The 15,350-nt window shown below is 41.0% G+C and overlaps 1 protein-coding gene across 4 annotated transcripts in view; it reads right to left on the minus strand.

The window, feature by feature from the left end:
* LOC136387164 (cryptochrome-1) overlaps positions 1–14,805 on the minus strand; it is a 71,599-nt gene extending 56,794 nt beyond the window's left edge. For 2 of the 4 annotated variants that reach the window (XM_066358222.1, XM_066358221.1), the window contains exon 1: positions 14,025–14,803. In XM_066358222.1, the coding sequence (XP_066214319.1) occupies positions 14,025–14,182 (158 nt within the window). In that variant the 5' untranslated portion in view covers positions 14,183–14,803. Of the gene's footprint in view, positions 1–14,024 lie in introns of all 4 variants that reach the window. The other 2 variants (XM_066358224.1, XM_066358220.1) reach the window with 2 other exon arrangements.
* Positions 14,806–15,350: the final 545 nt, after the last annotated feature.

Genomic DNA, 15,350 nt, shown 5'->3' on the forward strand with positions numbered 1-15,350 from the left:
GCTTCTCCCTCCTCTCCTTATCCCCTTTCTCTCCCTCTTCCCCTCCCACAGCCAGTTGCTTGATTAGTTTGAGCATGGCCCCAGGCACTGAGGATGGCTCAGATGATACAAGTGTGTCAGCCTTAGGTGCTAAACATAGCTTGATATTCCAGCATTGGCCCCAGACAGGGTTGCCGGCTGGATCTTGGCTGGGGCACATGTAGGATTCTGCCTCACTATCTCCTCTCCTCTCGCCTAAATGGGAAGGCAGGTATAAAAATGGAAATAGAGAAATTAGGAGGGTATTGCAGTAGTCCTGCAAAAAATACTGGTGAATTGGACAGCATGATAACAGAGGAAGGGTGAGAGTTGAATGGATATGGAAGTTATTTTGAAAGAAAAGCCATAATAATTGCTGAAGGACTAGACATGAAGTTGCGAGGAAAAAAGAAATGAAGAAAAGATGGCTCCTAGGTTTTTGCAGAGTAATGAGGTGAATGTTGCCACTTACTATGATTTAGAGAAACTACAGGAGTTACAGGAGTGTGGGCAAGAACTAGCTTAAGATGGTTATTTCAAATCTGAGTACAAATCCTGGATATGAGGGTCTGGAACTCAAGACAGAGGTCAGGTCAGGAGATGCACAATATAAAATCATGAGGAATTCATATTGAGTGGGACACCTGAATTCATGTTAACACAATACATTAAAATTAATAAAAGTTAAAAAAAATAAAATCATAAGGAATTCCATCAAGTATATACCTAGATGAAATCACCTAAAAATAATTGGGATAAAGAAGTGAGCAGGAGAATTTAGAACTGGAATTTTGTCCTACGTAAGGCATCAAATTAACATACATTTAAAAGTGTGTTGCTGTGGCCTATTGGCTCAGTTGGTTAAGCGTATCATCCCACAGGGCACATATAAGAATCAACCAAGGAATGCATGAATAAGTGAAACAACAAATCGATATTTTTCTTTCTCTCTCTTCCTCTCTTTAAAATCAATAAAAATTCTTTTAAATAATAAATAAAAATGTGTTTTTTTTTAGACTTGCCTTTTTCAAATAAACAATATATAAGAGTACTTCACTTTTCATATTAGGTCACTGACTCAAGAATCTCATTCATCAGGAAGTCCTCTAAAATCTTCTGGAATGTCTCCTCTCAAACCACTATCTACCTCCCTCCACCATGCCCTTACTCCTCACCACATCCACCACCTCTACTCCTAATCCCTCCACTTCCTCCCCCAGGTTAGTCTCTTCTCTGTCCTCCCGTGATTATCTTTTTGTGTGTGTGTATGACAGAGACAGAGAGAGGGACAGATAGAGACAGACAAGAAGGGAGAGAGATGAGAAGCATCAATTCTTCCTTGTGGCACATTAATTGTTGATTGATTGCTTTCTCATATGTGTTTTGACAGGGGTGGGGTGTGGGGGTGGCGGGGGGGGGGGGGCTACAGCAGACCAAGTGAACCCTTGCTCAAGCCAGTGACCTTGGACTCAAGACGGTGAACTTTGCTCAAACCAGATGAACCCGAGCTCAAGCTGGTGACCTCAGGGTTTCAAACCTGGGTCCTCCACCTCCCAGTCCGAAACTCTATCCACTGTGCCACTGCCTGGTCAGGCTCCCATGATTATCTTTGCATATTTCTAAAGAGGTCCTTTTTAACATTCTACAGGTATATTCTAATTAGTCCTTCAGTGGTGTAAAGTTTCCTTATGGGCAAGAATCACGGACTTTGATCTTTGTATCCTCAATGCCTTGCAAAGTGCCTGGCAGGTAATGGGCTCTTAAAAGAATGTTTTCTGAATGAGTAAAATGAAGGGAGAGTGAGTTACCTAAGGTCAGTCCTACTAAGCAGGAAAGTAGGGGTTTGAATTTAGGTTTCAGGACAGTCAAATTTTCTAAACTCAATTGTTTGTCATTTAAAGAACTCCACACTGGGGGCCTCACCATCTGTCTATTTTACTTTTTATCTGTCATCTTGTCTTGACTATAATTTTCCCTCAGTCTGTCCAGAACCTATGCATCCAAACTTTTGTCTTACCTCTTCCTCCTCAGTAATACCTCAATCACTGCCTTCCTCCCCCATACCAGTCACACATACATTTTCAGTAATACCCTACCAACCTCATTTCTGTCCTTACAGCTACATTAAAACTGCTCTCTCAGGTCACTCAGAGCCTTTGTAACAGTTAAGTATAATTTTCAAAATGATAAAATCATGAGTCTTATACAAATACGAAATGAATATATGGCAAAGATTTTATCTAAAACTTACTGAATAAAGAAACCAGTAAGATGTTAAAATTGTTTCAAGTAAGAATCTGACTTACAGAGATATATAGTGGCCACTCTAAAAATTCATTTGCATGGCATGAAAAATAATAATTTATATCAGCAGGAAACATTTGTTCTGTTAATCTGTTTTCAACACCTTAACTTTGATCTCTTTTTACAGAGTTGTAAAACAGTCTAGTCCAGTGGTCCCCAACCCCCGGGCCGCGGACTGGTACCAGTCCGCAGAGAAAGAATAAATAACTTTATTATTTCCGTTTTATTTATATTTAAGTCTGAACGATGTTTTATTTTTTAAAAATGACCAGATTCCCTCTGTTACATCCATCTAAGACTCACTCCTGACGCTTGTCTCGGTCACGTGATACGTTGCTGCTAAAATTAAACCCATAAACTAGCAAAATGAGTGAAAAACAAAATTCCATCGTAAGTTTTTTTGTGAAGTGGAAAAGGGCCAGTGAGGAGACAGAAGAAGAACCTACGACCTTGAAGAAAAAGAAGGCTTCATTTAACAGACAATACCAGGAGTCCTACTTGAAGTATGGATTTATTGCAACTGGTGATTCTCACGCACCAAGGTCGCTCTGCATAATATGTGGCGACCGGCTAAGTAATGAGGCAATGAAGCCTTCAAAACTGCTTTGCCACTTGGAGACCAAGCACCCTACTTTAAAAGACAAGCCTTCTGAGTATTTCGAAAGAAAAAAAGCATGAACAAGAAGGACAGAAACAATTACTGGTGGCCACTACATCAATAAATGCGAGTGCACTGAAAGTATCATACTTGGTGGCTAATCGTATTGCTAAGGCTAAGAAACCATGCACCATTGGTGAAGAATTGATCCTTCTAGCCACTAAAGACATTTGTCGTGAACTTCTAGGAGAAGCTGCAGTTAAAAAGATAGCACAGATGCCTCTTTTGGCTACCACCGTCACATGGTGCATTGAGGAAATAGCAGAGGACATTGAATCACAACTGTTGGAAAGGATTAAAAAATCACTGTGGTACGCTCTCCAGGTTGACGAATCTATAGATATTGACAACAAGGCAATGCTACTTGTTTACATGCGTTATCTTTATCAAGAGGATGTGCATGAGGATATGTTATCATTGCCAACTACCATTGCCAACCAAAACTACAGCCGCAGAACTATTTAAATTGCTGGATGACTATATAACAGGAAAATTGAAATGGTCTTTTTGTGTCGGCATATGCACTGATGGAGCTGCTGCCATGACTGGAAGGATGTTTGGTTTAACTACTCAGATTAAGGAGGTTGCACCTGAATGCAAGTCTACGATACACACTGTGTCATTCACAGGGAAATGCTGGCTAGCCGAAATATACCACCGGAACTTAATAACAGCGTATTGAATGATGTTGTTAAAGTTATTAACCACATGATAGCACACACCCTTCACTCGCGCCTGTTCGAGCAGCTTTGTGAGGAAATGAACGCAGAGCACAGACACCTTCTCTTATACACAGAAATAAGATGGTTATCCCAAGGGAGGTCCCTGGCCAGAGTGTTTGAATTACGAGAGCCGCTGCAGAGATTTCTCTCAGAAAAAAAGTCACTGCTAGCAGCACATTTCAGTGACGAGGAATGGGTCGCAAAACTCGCTTACTTGTGTGACATATTTAACCTCCTCAATGAACTCAATCGGTCACTTCAGGGGAAAATGACAACTGTCTTCAAGTTGGCAGATAAAGTAGCTGCATTTAAAGCCAAACTGGATTTGTGGGGACAACGTATGAACAGGGGTATATTTGACATGTTTCAAACATTCATGGGAATTTTGGAAGAGGCTGAGCCCAAGCCTTCATTGTCCCAGCTGGTGCAAGATCACCTGTATCTGCTTTTAAAAGAGTTTGAATGCTACTTCCCAACCACAAAAGATCCATGAATTGCCAAGGAATGGATCCGCGATCCATTTGTCAACAAACCAGGTGAATCCAGCATGTCTATGCAAGAAGAGGATCAACTACTGGAGATCGCAAATGACGGCGGCTTTAAAATGTTCTGGATTAAAGTCATGGCAGAATACCCCGAGATCGCCTCAAAAGCACTAAAAACCCTGTTGCCATTTCCGACATCCTATTTGTGTGAAGTGGGATTTTCTGCAGTGACAGCAACCAAAACAAAATTATGGAATAGACTGGACATAAGCAACACACTTTGGGTCTCACTGTCTCCCATTACTCCTAGATAGGACCCTTTCGTTGCAGAGAAACAAGCTCAGGGCTCCCACTGATATAGCATTACGGTTGTTGAGAGATAGGCTACTATCTCTCATTCTATATAAACATTATAATAAATAACTCTTAACTTATAATATTCATAACAATGGTGAGTTGTATTTTTCATGCACTTTATATTTGTTTTTGTGTTGTATCTTATTTTTAAGGCATGTTTAAATGTTACCATAGCGACTGGAAAGTGTTTGGAGGCAGAGAGGATGTTACTCATGTTACGTTGTTGGTGCGATGTTAAGAGGACGCTTCTAATAAAGTTGCATACGAGTACACAGTGGATTCATGTTTATTTTTGTCGTAGGTTCATGATTGGTAGCGAGCCTGAACCTATCATAGTACATATTGATGTCATACATGAAACATTGTCAGAATAACAAATTTATATACAGCCTGAATAATGAGGACATGCTCATTCCTCCTTTAACTTAGCCCAATAAATATTGTAAGTTTGACAGTTATATTTAAAAATACCACAGTTTTTACACTGGTAGCATAACATAATTTTATTTTGTGCATTTATCAGTCCCACTCTAAAGCCCGGTCTGTGAAAGTATTTTCTGATATTAAACTGGTCCGTAGCCCAAAAAAGGTTGGGGACCACTGGTCTAGTCCAATAAGGACAAAATTGCATATCCCTTAATTAGGATAACATAATTTCTTGAGGGTCCAATGCACAGGACTCAAGATTCATAGTAGTTTATTCTGCCCGTTTCTAAGTCTTTGATTTAAGACTGGGGAACAAAATTTTTGTTGCATCCACAAAAACATTTGTTTTTACCTAATTCAAGTGTGCTGATCTCAAATCTGACATTAGTTTTTCTCTGTAAGCTACAATTTTTTTTGCAATTCAAGATTTTAGGTTTTCATCTTATTGTAAAATTTTCAACATTTAGTTTAACATAATGAAGTAGAATGTCTTCTTGGGCATCATCTTTGTGAAAATATAATAATTTATATAATGCAGTAAATACACTAAAAGATATAATTGCATCAGAATTTGTCTACAATTTTGAAATAGAACATATTAAAACACTTATTTTAATCATAAAATTTGCGCAAAACTTATTTAAATTCTATTCAGGTAAAAATTTGCATCTGTGGCTCTTGCGTTTGTGTACTTGTTGAGGACAATCTCGTTTGATGCTTCAGCAGTAGTCTGCTCATCACTAACAGCTCCAAGATTTTCAGGAAACTTATCAAGGTGACTGTGCAGGAAGTGAATCTTAACGCTCATGTTTTGCATCCAATGTTGTGGAAAGCCAACAGCATCCTTTGAACCAGAAGTTCATAGTTTTCTGCTTTTTTGTTGCCAAAGAAGTTCTTTGTAACTGCCACAAAAGACTGCCATGCTGCTTTCTCCTCCTTATTCATCTTCCTAGCAAATTCTTCGTCACGTATGAGGGTTCAAATTTGAGGTCCATCAAATATACCTGCTTTTATCTTCTTGAAAGACAAGGCAGGAAAAGCAGAAATAATATGTTGAAAGCATTCACTTTCTCTATTCAAAGCCTGAACAAACTGCTTCATTAAGCCAAGTTAGATGTGAAGTGGGGGAAAAATGATCCTGTCTCGATTAACTGCAGGTTCATTCACAATATTTTGCATCCCTACCTCCAGAGCTTCACGTTTCGGCCACTCCTTCTGTGTCAGTGTTTCTCCCGAGCTCGGCTGTCCCACAAACACAGAAAGCAAGGATACTTCGTGAAACCTCTCTGTTGTCCCAGCAGGAAATTTATCATTTTAAGATCCACACAAATGATCCAGTTATGCTCCTCATACTTCAGAGAGTTCAGGACAATTTTTATGTCATTCTTACTAAGTCATTCAATTCGGGTTGGCTGAACTGCTGTGGGGTTAATGACTGCTTGGTATCAGAAGAAGACCCTTCAGATTCCACAACCATTTCCTCATGTATCTTATCAAAATACACTTGATCACCATGTTCACTTTCTTCGTCCTTAAAAGAAATAAAACCATTGAAAACTGGAACTGGGAGTGTCTCAGAGTGTGGGATAGGTCATATTGCTGAAGGAATATTAGGATATGCGATCATATGCCGTTTTTTCTTGCTGATGCCTTTTGTATGGACCAGACAGAAATAACAGTCACTGCTGTGGTCCTTAGGTTCACATTAAACCATGGGAATACCAAAAGGCATTCCTTTGCGTTTTCCTTTTGTCCAGTCTTGAAGCATTTTCTCACAATTATGACACACAATATGAGGAGCCCAATTCTTATCTTGATTGCCAAGGGGAACTTGAAAATAGGCAATATATGCACGTGTCACAAATGATGAAATACTGCGCCTTTGACACTGAAGTGTGTAACAGACACATATGATTGTCCTGACACATAACAGAAGGTGTCAGGACTATTCTTACATTTAGGCCTACTCGAAGAAGCCATGATTCAATCTTAAAACAAAACAAGAGGGTGTTTGTTTGTTTTTTAAGAGAGTGTTTTTATCAGATAATAATTTTTTTACATTTAAAAACAACTACAATTATGTAAAAGCGATGTTTGTAAAACATTAATTGCCTTGTGGTTATGTTCAATCCAAGAGTCGTTGCCCTTTAACTCCAATTTAAAAACCAATGCATGCCATTAACTGTAACAAAAAGAAATTAAAATTGCATAAAAACTAGAGCATGCACCAAAAAACAGATTTCAGATTTGGAATCAGTGATGCAGAAATATATAGAAACTGTTCTAAAACCTCATGCAACAGAAAATGAAAAAACAATTGTTCCCCAGTGTAATTTTTCCTGCACAACTGTCAAAACTCAATCTACTTAACCTGCCTTCTTTAGCCCAATGAAGAAAAAACTCTTGCCACCTTTGGTTTCCATGATACAACACTCTCCTGGCTCCTCTTCTACCTCTGATTCTCTTCAGTCTTTCTCCAGTTCCTTTCATCTTAAATATAGTCTTCTGGTCCTGGGTGGGTAGCTCAGGTAGTTACACTGTTGTCTCAGTAGGCCAAGGTTGTGAGTTCAGTCCACAGTCAGGGGACATACAAGAATCAACCAATGAATGCATAAATAAGTGAAACAACAAATCAACATCTCTGTCTCTTTCACTTACCCCCTTCCTCTCTCGCTCTAAAAAAAAAAAAAATCAATAATTTAAACATAGTATTCACCAAGGTTTTGATGGATCTTATTCTATGCAATACTGTCAATCATGTTTCACCTTCTAATTACATAGGAATTATTCCCCTATCCATAGCTCTAATGTCTATAATCCCCTAAATTGAACTCCTATTTTATCCATTTCCCATGTTGATATCTTAGCAGTATCTCATTTCATCATTGACCTAAAAGAAACATACTCATTTCCTCATCTATATATGGTCTATTCCTATGTTCTCTAACTTAGTTCATGAATAATTGTCAAAGAGACACAAAGCATGAGAATCGAATATTCTCTCTCCCTCACACCCTCCTCTATGAAATTACCTTGTCCAGTCAGTCATATAAAGTGTTCATTGTACCTCTACAATCACTCTCTTGCATCTTCCTCTTCCTTATAACCTTTTCCCTAATTCAAGCCTGTATTATCTTTCAATTGAACTGTTGATGAAGCCTCCACACTATTATATTATCTCTTTCTTATATCATTCTTTTAGTTGCCAAAGTTATATATCATCAACCAGGGATGAAAGCTTTTCTGGCTTGGTCCCACTTTCTGATCTGAGTTCTTAAATAATAGGCATCTGTTGTTTTAGGTAGGACATCCACCTACTTCCTACTCATTCTACTTTAGTTACTTCAGTCCAGGAGAGCTGATTCCATTCATAAGGCATATATAGTAATTTCAGCTCAGACAAACAGAGGTACACAATAATTGGTTCAGAAATTGGCCCAAATGGAGTCACTGGAGTGTCACAGGCATTTGCTGAGACTTCCGAAGCTGAGGCTTATGCTTTTTAAGTGCTATTGTTATTGCTATATTTTACCACCAGAGGACAGCCTGTCTGAAAAGCCAATTCAATATAAGTGAAGTTTGGAGATGCAAAGAGAGAAATTTGGTCCTGGAGATTGTCTTCTAGCATTAACCCAGGTCTGAAACCAGTTTCCCTTGGATTGTTCAATTACACCTCCAAATCAACTCTCTCTGCTTCAGCCTGTTTGAGACAGGCACCTGTCTATAGTACTAAACCAAAATAATACTAACAATACCTCCTATCTTTCATCCCAGTATGATTCAGTCATACCAGCCTCTTCATCAGTATCAGAATACTCTGCCTTCCCTCATGTTATTCCCTCAGTCTGGAATTATCTTCCCTTTGTCTGGAATTCCCTTCCCTCCAGTCTCTGTTTATTAAGATCTATCTCATACTTCAAGATTCAGCTCAAATGCCTCAGTGAAGCAGTCTTCCAAGGCTGGAAAAAGAAGCAGAGGACCAAATTACACAGGGATTTTAAACCACGCTCTATGGCTTTCTGAACTTTAATCTAAGGGTAAGGAAATGTCACTGAGGATTTTAAAGAATAAAGGACATGATCATATTTGCAATTTTAAAAGGTCACTCCAGTTGCTATATAGAGAATGAATTAAAGAAGGGAAAGGGGAGAGAAGTAATCTAAGCAAAATGGATGGTGGTATGGGCTAAAGTGGCAATAGAGATAGAAGGATGCATTTTTGTGATTATTTTATTTCTGAATAAATTCTTCTTTTTACTGTGAACTCCCCAACGACAGAGAAATTATCTATTGCTTGCCATTTTAACCACAGAAATTAGAAAAGTGACTGGCACACAGTAGAGACTCAAATATATATTTGTTAAATAAATGAATATATAATTAACAACCTAATCTGCAAATTGTTTGAGCAACTGGACAAATGGTAGTATTATTTATGAAAATGGGAAACACAGAAACACTCAGTTTAGGTTTCTTGTTTATATTTGAGAAGTAGAGGGAAAGATGAATTCTGTTTTTGAAACAAGTTGAGTTTAAGGTAGTAATATGATACATTCAAATAGGCAGGGAATCTATATCTATGGATCAGGAGATATGTGATGAAGATATTGATTTGTGAATTCTGGGCATATATATAGATGATAACTGACTTCACAAAGAGAGAGGAGACTGCCTAGGAATGATGTAAAATGAAAGTGGAGATATCATAGACTTCAGAGGCATTTATGAGTTGTACAGAAAAAGAGATGTCAAGGAAGAACATTAATAACTCTGACAGAAAAACAAACATAGAAGGGTCCTCCAACCAAAGCAGAACAAAGAAAAAGAAGGTGTGGTCAAGTGTATAGTAGAAAATCAAGGAATAAAAAGTTTACAAGTATCTTTTGATGAAAACAGTTTTTTGTTTTTTTTTTTAATTTTTATTTATTCATTTTAGAGAGGAGAGAGAGAGGGAGAGAGAGACAGAGAGAGAGAGTGAGACAGGGGGGAGGAGCTGGAAGCATCATCTCTCACATGTGCCTTGACCAGGCAAGCCCAGGGTTTTGAACCAGCGACCTCAGCATTTCCAGGTCGACGGTTTATCCACTGCGCCACCACAGGTCAGGCAATGAAAACAGTTTTTGATGAATAGGTACTGGGTGGAAAGACACTAGTCTGGAGTGAGTTCAAGGGTGAGAAGAAGATAAAGAAATGAAGTCAACCTGTATTAGACATTTTGTTCATGAAGTCTGGCTACAAAGGAACAAAGGAAATAAGAAACATAGTTGTAGGTGAGGAACATAGTCAAGGGTAGCCTTTGCTCCTCTGTTGGTTTTTGTTTGTTTAAACAGAACTTGGACCTAATCATGTTTAAATGTTGACTAGAAGCAAACTAAAAAGAGACTAAAGTAAAAGTGAAAGAATAAATAATCAAAAATAAATTTTACAATATATACATACATTGGAACTTGTTCACCTTACATACAGTATATTTAATTTGTTTTTATCACTTAAACCTCACAAAGTCTGGACAAATATGAGCAAAGTTTTAAAAATGGGATATAGACAAATAGATTGGCTTTGAATAAAAGAACCAATTATCTCTTCTACAGAAATCATGCAGTAGAAGGAAAGAATGAATAAATATGTAGGTATAATTATAAATAGATTTGGTTACTGAAAATTAAGATTCTACATGTGATAGCATTCACCATGTAATAAACATGTTGAAGTTTAAATATTAAAAATAATCTGTTCATTGAAAATTATTTTTCTGAATTATGAGTTTAAGACATACATTACCATCTAAATGAAATAAAGTAATTGCCCCACTCTTATACCCTAGACTTACAAAGGGAATTTGAAAGATATTTATCAAATGCCTTCTCTGTACAAGACACAATGCTAGAAATTGTAGAGAATAAAAAAGAGGGCTCTTTCCCCAGATATCTGCATCGCTTCTTTCCTCCCTTCCTTTAGATCACAGGTAGTCAACCTTTTTATACCTACCACCCACTTTTGTATCTCTATTAGTAGTAAAATTTTCTAATCGCCCACCGGTTCCACAGTAATGGTGACTTATAAAGTAGGGAAGTAACTTTACTTTATAAAATTTATAAAGCAGAGTTATAGCAAGTTAAAGCATATAATAATAATTACTGACCAAGTACTTTATGTCGGATTTTCGCTAAGTTTGGCAGAATAAATCTTTATAAAACAACTTACTCTAGTTAAATCTATCTTTTTATTTATACTTTGGTTGCTCTGCTACCACCCACCATGAAAGCTGGAATGCCCACTAGTGGGTGGTAGGGACCATGTTGACTACCCTTGCTTTAGATCTTTGTTCTTTTTTTAAAAACAGAGAAAGAGAGAGGGATAGATAGGGACAGACAGACAGGAATGGAGAGAGATGAGAAGCATCAATCGTCAGTTTTTCATTGCGACACCTTAGTTGTTCATTGATTGCTTTCTCATAGGTGCCTTGACCATGGGCCTTCAGCAGACTGAGTAACCCCTTGCTTGAGCCAGCGACCTTGGGTCCAAGCTGGTGAGCTTTGCTCAAACCAGATGAGCCCATGCTCAAGCTGGCGACCTTGGGGTCTCGAACCTGGGTCCTCCGCATCCCAGTCCGATGTTCCATCCACTGCACCACCACCTGGTCAGGCAGATCTTTATTCTTACATTCTGCTTTATTTTTCTCCATCACACTTACCACCACCTGACATATCATATTTGCTTTATTGTCTTTTTCTCCTCCTAGACTAGAAGCTCCTCAAGGGCAAGGACTATTTCTGTTTTATTCATTGTTGTATCCCCAGTACCAAAAATAGTGCCTGCCATGAACAGGAATACAAAATAAGTTTTTGATTTAATAATATGGTACCTTCTTTTCAGAAAGGAGAGGTGCAATCTGTCAAATGGGAAGAAATGAATATATGAGAACTATGTCAATATTTACAAATGAAAAGAGTAAATACTAAGGGTGATGTGAGAAGCAATATCAAAAAATGGTTTAAGAGTTTACAAGAGTTAATTATCCCAGACAAGGTGATAAAGAAAGGTATCATGGAAAAGGTGGCATTTGGATTAGGCCTTAAAGAGGTGAGATGTGTGTGTGTGTGTGTGTGTGTGTGTGTGTGTGTGTACAATTCAACAGTTCTTAGCATATTCACAGAATTGTGCAACCTGCTCGGACATTTTCATCATCTCAAATAGAAACCCTGTGTTCCTTAGCTACCAGCTCCCAACTCCACCAACCCTCCAAACCCAAAGAGGGTACTAATTTACTTTTTTGTCTCTACATAATATGTGGGGTTTTGCGACTGGCTTCTTCACTGAGCATGTTTTCAAGATTCAATTCATGTTGTAGCACGTACTAGTACTTTATTTATTTATTTATAGCACACGCACAAGGGGAGAGGAGGGATTGAGATGAGAAGCATCAACTTGTAGTTGTGTAGTTGTTCACTGATTGCTTCTCATTTGTGCCTTGATGGGGTGGGGGTGCACGGGTGGCTCCAGGCTAGGCAGTAACCCTGCACTAAAGCTGGAGAGCCTGTGCTTAAGCCAATGACCTTAGGGCTTCAAACCTGGGACCTCAGTGTCCCAGGTTGATGTTCTATCCACTGTGCCACCAACAGTCAGACATACCAGTACTTCTATAATTGAATAATATTCCATTTTAAGGATATGTCATATTTTGTTTAGCCATTCATCAGTACATAAACATTTGGGTTATTTCCACCTTTTGGATATTATGACTAATAATAAATTATGAATAATTCTATCAATACTTGTATATATGGTTTTTTTGTGTGTGATGTAATTTTAATAAGAGATAAGGGAAGGAAAATATTGAAATATTTTAAATCATTCAATCTCAAAAGTGACAAATTCAAGATTTAAGTTTTCATTGGTCTGAGATCAAACGAGGCAAAGTGACAAATCTTGACAGTAATCTATAAAGCTCTAGTCGGATGGCCCTGTCACATCTCTGATCTCATCTACTTTCCCTCTCACCTATTCTGCTTCAGTCCTATTGGCTTTATCTGTAGTTTCTTCCAAAAGTTAAGGACAGTTCTACCTTAGGGCCTTTCCCCTGCTCCCACTGCCTGGATCGCTTCTCCCCTGGGAACACGTCTCCCCTAGACAGCTGCAATCCATACTTGCCTCATTCTCATCTCTTTGTTCGTTGCCACCTTCTCAGAGTTTTCCCCAATCACATTTAAAATGGTACCTCTCATCCTCATCTCTTGCACTGTTTCTCCCCTTTCTCTGCTCTTTATTTCTCTACAGCATTTCTCACCATCAAATAATATATTTTACTTTCTGAAGCATATGCTGGGAAAGGACAAGAATTTTTTTCTGTTTTATTCACTGCTATAGCTTTGATGTTGCAATTATCTGATCATCGAACACTTTTATTTCCACCAGGGGGCCTACCAATCATGCAGTCCGGTATTTCAGGAAAAGATCACCAGGCCTCTCTAAGGTCTCTCCCAGTACTCGGATCCCTAGAAGGACTAGACTTTGCCTAGAAAGAAAAGCTGTGCTGTGTCCAGTCAACCACAAGGAGGAGTAGAGAGGAAGAGCTGAGCAGAGAGAAACCAGAAAATGGCATTTCCCTTGCTTTTCCTTCGTCAGCCTCAAGGTGGACCAAAAACTGGGTTTGGAGACGACGGTACTGAATGATTTTCTCCCTACTATGATTTATCGGGACACAAACGTAAACGTGGAAAACCGCAATCCTTTCGAAGGCCACTAAGGGGCTAAAGAAATCAACCCACGGGCCACTGAGAAATGGGAAGGTTTCTTTAACTCTATCACTAAGAGTTCCCATTAGTGCTGAGGCACGTAACTCACACGCGGGGGCCAAGGTGTTCCAGGTGGCCAGCACTTTCTGGCCAGAGAACTATTTATTCAGTCTCTTCTACTTCATACTCAAAGCAGCCACAATTCTTAAAACAGCATAAGCAAGGCGGTCCCAGGTGGAAGTTCTCAGACTGGGCCGATCGCGCGTCAAGTCCTGATGCATTTAACAGCGAGATCAATTCCCCCCGGGGTGTTGACTCACCGCCACCTGTTGATGCCCACATTGGAAGAGCCCGCGAACCAGGGGTCGAGGATGTAGACGCAGCGGATGGTGTCGGCGCCCTGGATGCACTCCTTCAGGGCGGGGTTGTCGTGAAGCCGGAGCCCCTTGCGGAACCAGTGCACCGCGTTCACCCCCATCCCGGGCCGCCGCCGAGTTACTCCACCGAGAAATTCAAGGCACGAGGGTCCGGCTCATAACCGACACCTCGGCTGCTAGGAGAATCGCCGCACCCAAGGAGTGAAAGGACAGGGCGACCGGGGCGGGGGTGCGGGGGAGGAAAAAATGAGTCCGAGGACGGGACCCGAGAGGGAGAGGGCGCTGGAGGCGCAGCTGGAAGCTGAATGGAGGTTGCCCAGTCGGCAGAGTCCGGGTGTGACGGCCTTTAGGAGCCGGCGCCCGCCGCAACCGCCTGGACGGCACGCATAACTTTGAGGACCTCGGACCCCCGGAGGGCGAACAAGTTCCAGGAGCTCGAGCTGCCACGACAGCCCAAGCCGGCACCCGCGGCCCCAGGAGGTTCGTCACGGAAACCTCGCCCCACCGAGGCGGCCCTTGAGGAAAAGAGGCTCGCCCGAGGGGAGCCACCGATGGGGAACAGCAGGGATTCAGCCGCTGTCGGCCACGCTGTTTCTCGGCCCAGGAAGACAGCAGTGAAGACCGATCTCGGAGGCGCTGATCGAGGCCGCTGGACGGTTGCCGGCCGGTGACCCGTCCCGAGATGGCCCGGTGATTCCACCACCCCCGCCGCGTCAGCGGCCTCCGCCCCGCCCCTGGCCCCTCATTGGAAGGCGCGCTCCCCACGTGACCACCGGCACCTCACGTTTCTGAAGTGTGTTTACTACAGCGGTTCGGACTGGGGAATGTGCTTGCGCTTCAGTCGCTTCTAGGGGGCCGCAGCCCTTCGATCTCCAAACCGGCGATCCTCACCCAGAGAAAGGGCTATCTGCGTCCCTTTTCTCTGCTGGCTGGTCGCGGTTGCCAGAGGCGCCCCGGTGATCACAGGACCCACGTGAGGGAAGGTTTAGCCTCGCCTCCGGGGGCCATGAGCATCTACCATTGGCTGAGGCTCGCTTAGACCCGGATGAGCACGGGGATGCGGGGAGTTCGCGGGTGCGCGGTCTGCTCCAGAAGGCGCGCGTGCGCTTTAGCAGCATTCCAGGGGGAAGTAGGGCGGGGCCGGCGAGCGGGAGCGCGCTTGGGGTATTTAGCTGCCGGGGTTTCGGAAATACCCAGAATCGGCTTTGTTCCCTCTGAGAGGTAGCGAGGGGCCCCAGCTTGTAGTGGGGGCTAGAAGGGCTGGACAGA

The sequence above is a fragment of the Saccopteryx leptura genome, chromosome 1 (assembly GCF_036850995.1).
Source record: "Saccopteryx leptura isolate mSacLep1 chromosome 1, mSacLep1_pri_phased_curated, whole genome shotgun sequence".
Taxonomy (NCBI): Eukaryota; Metazoa; Chordata; class Mammalia; order Chiroptera; family Emballonuridae; genus Saccopteryx; species Saccopteryx leptura.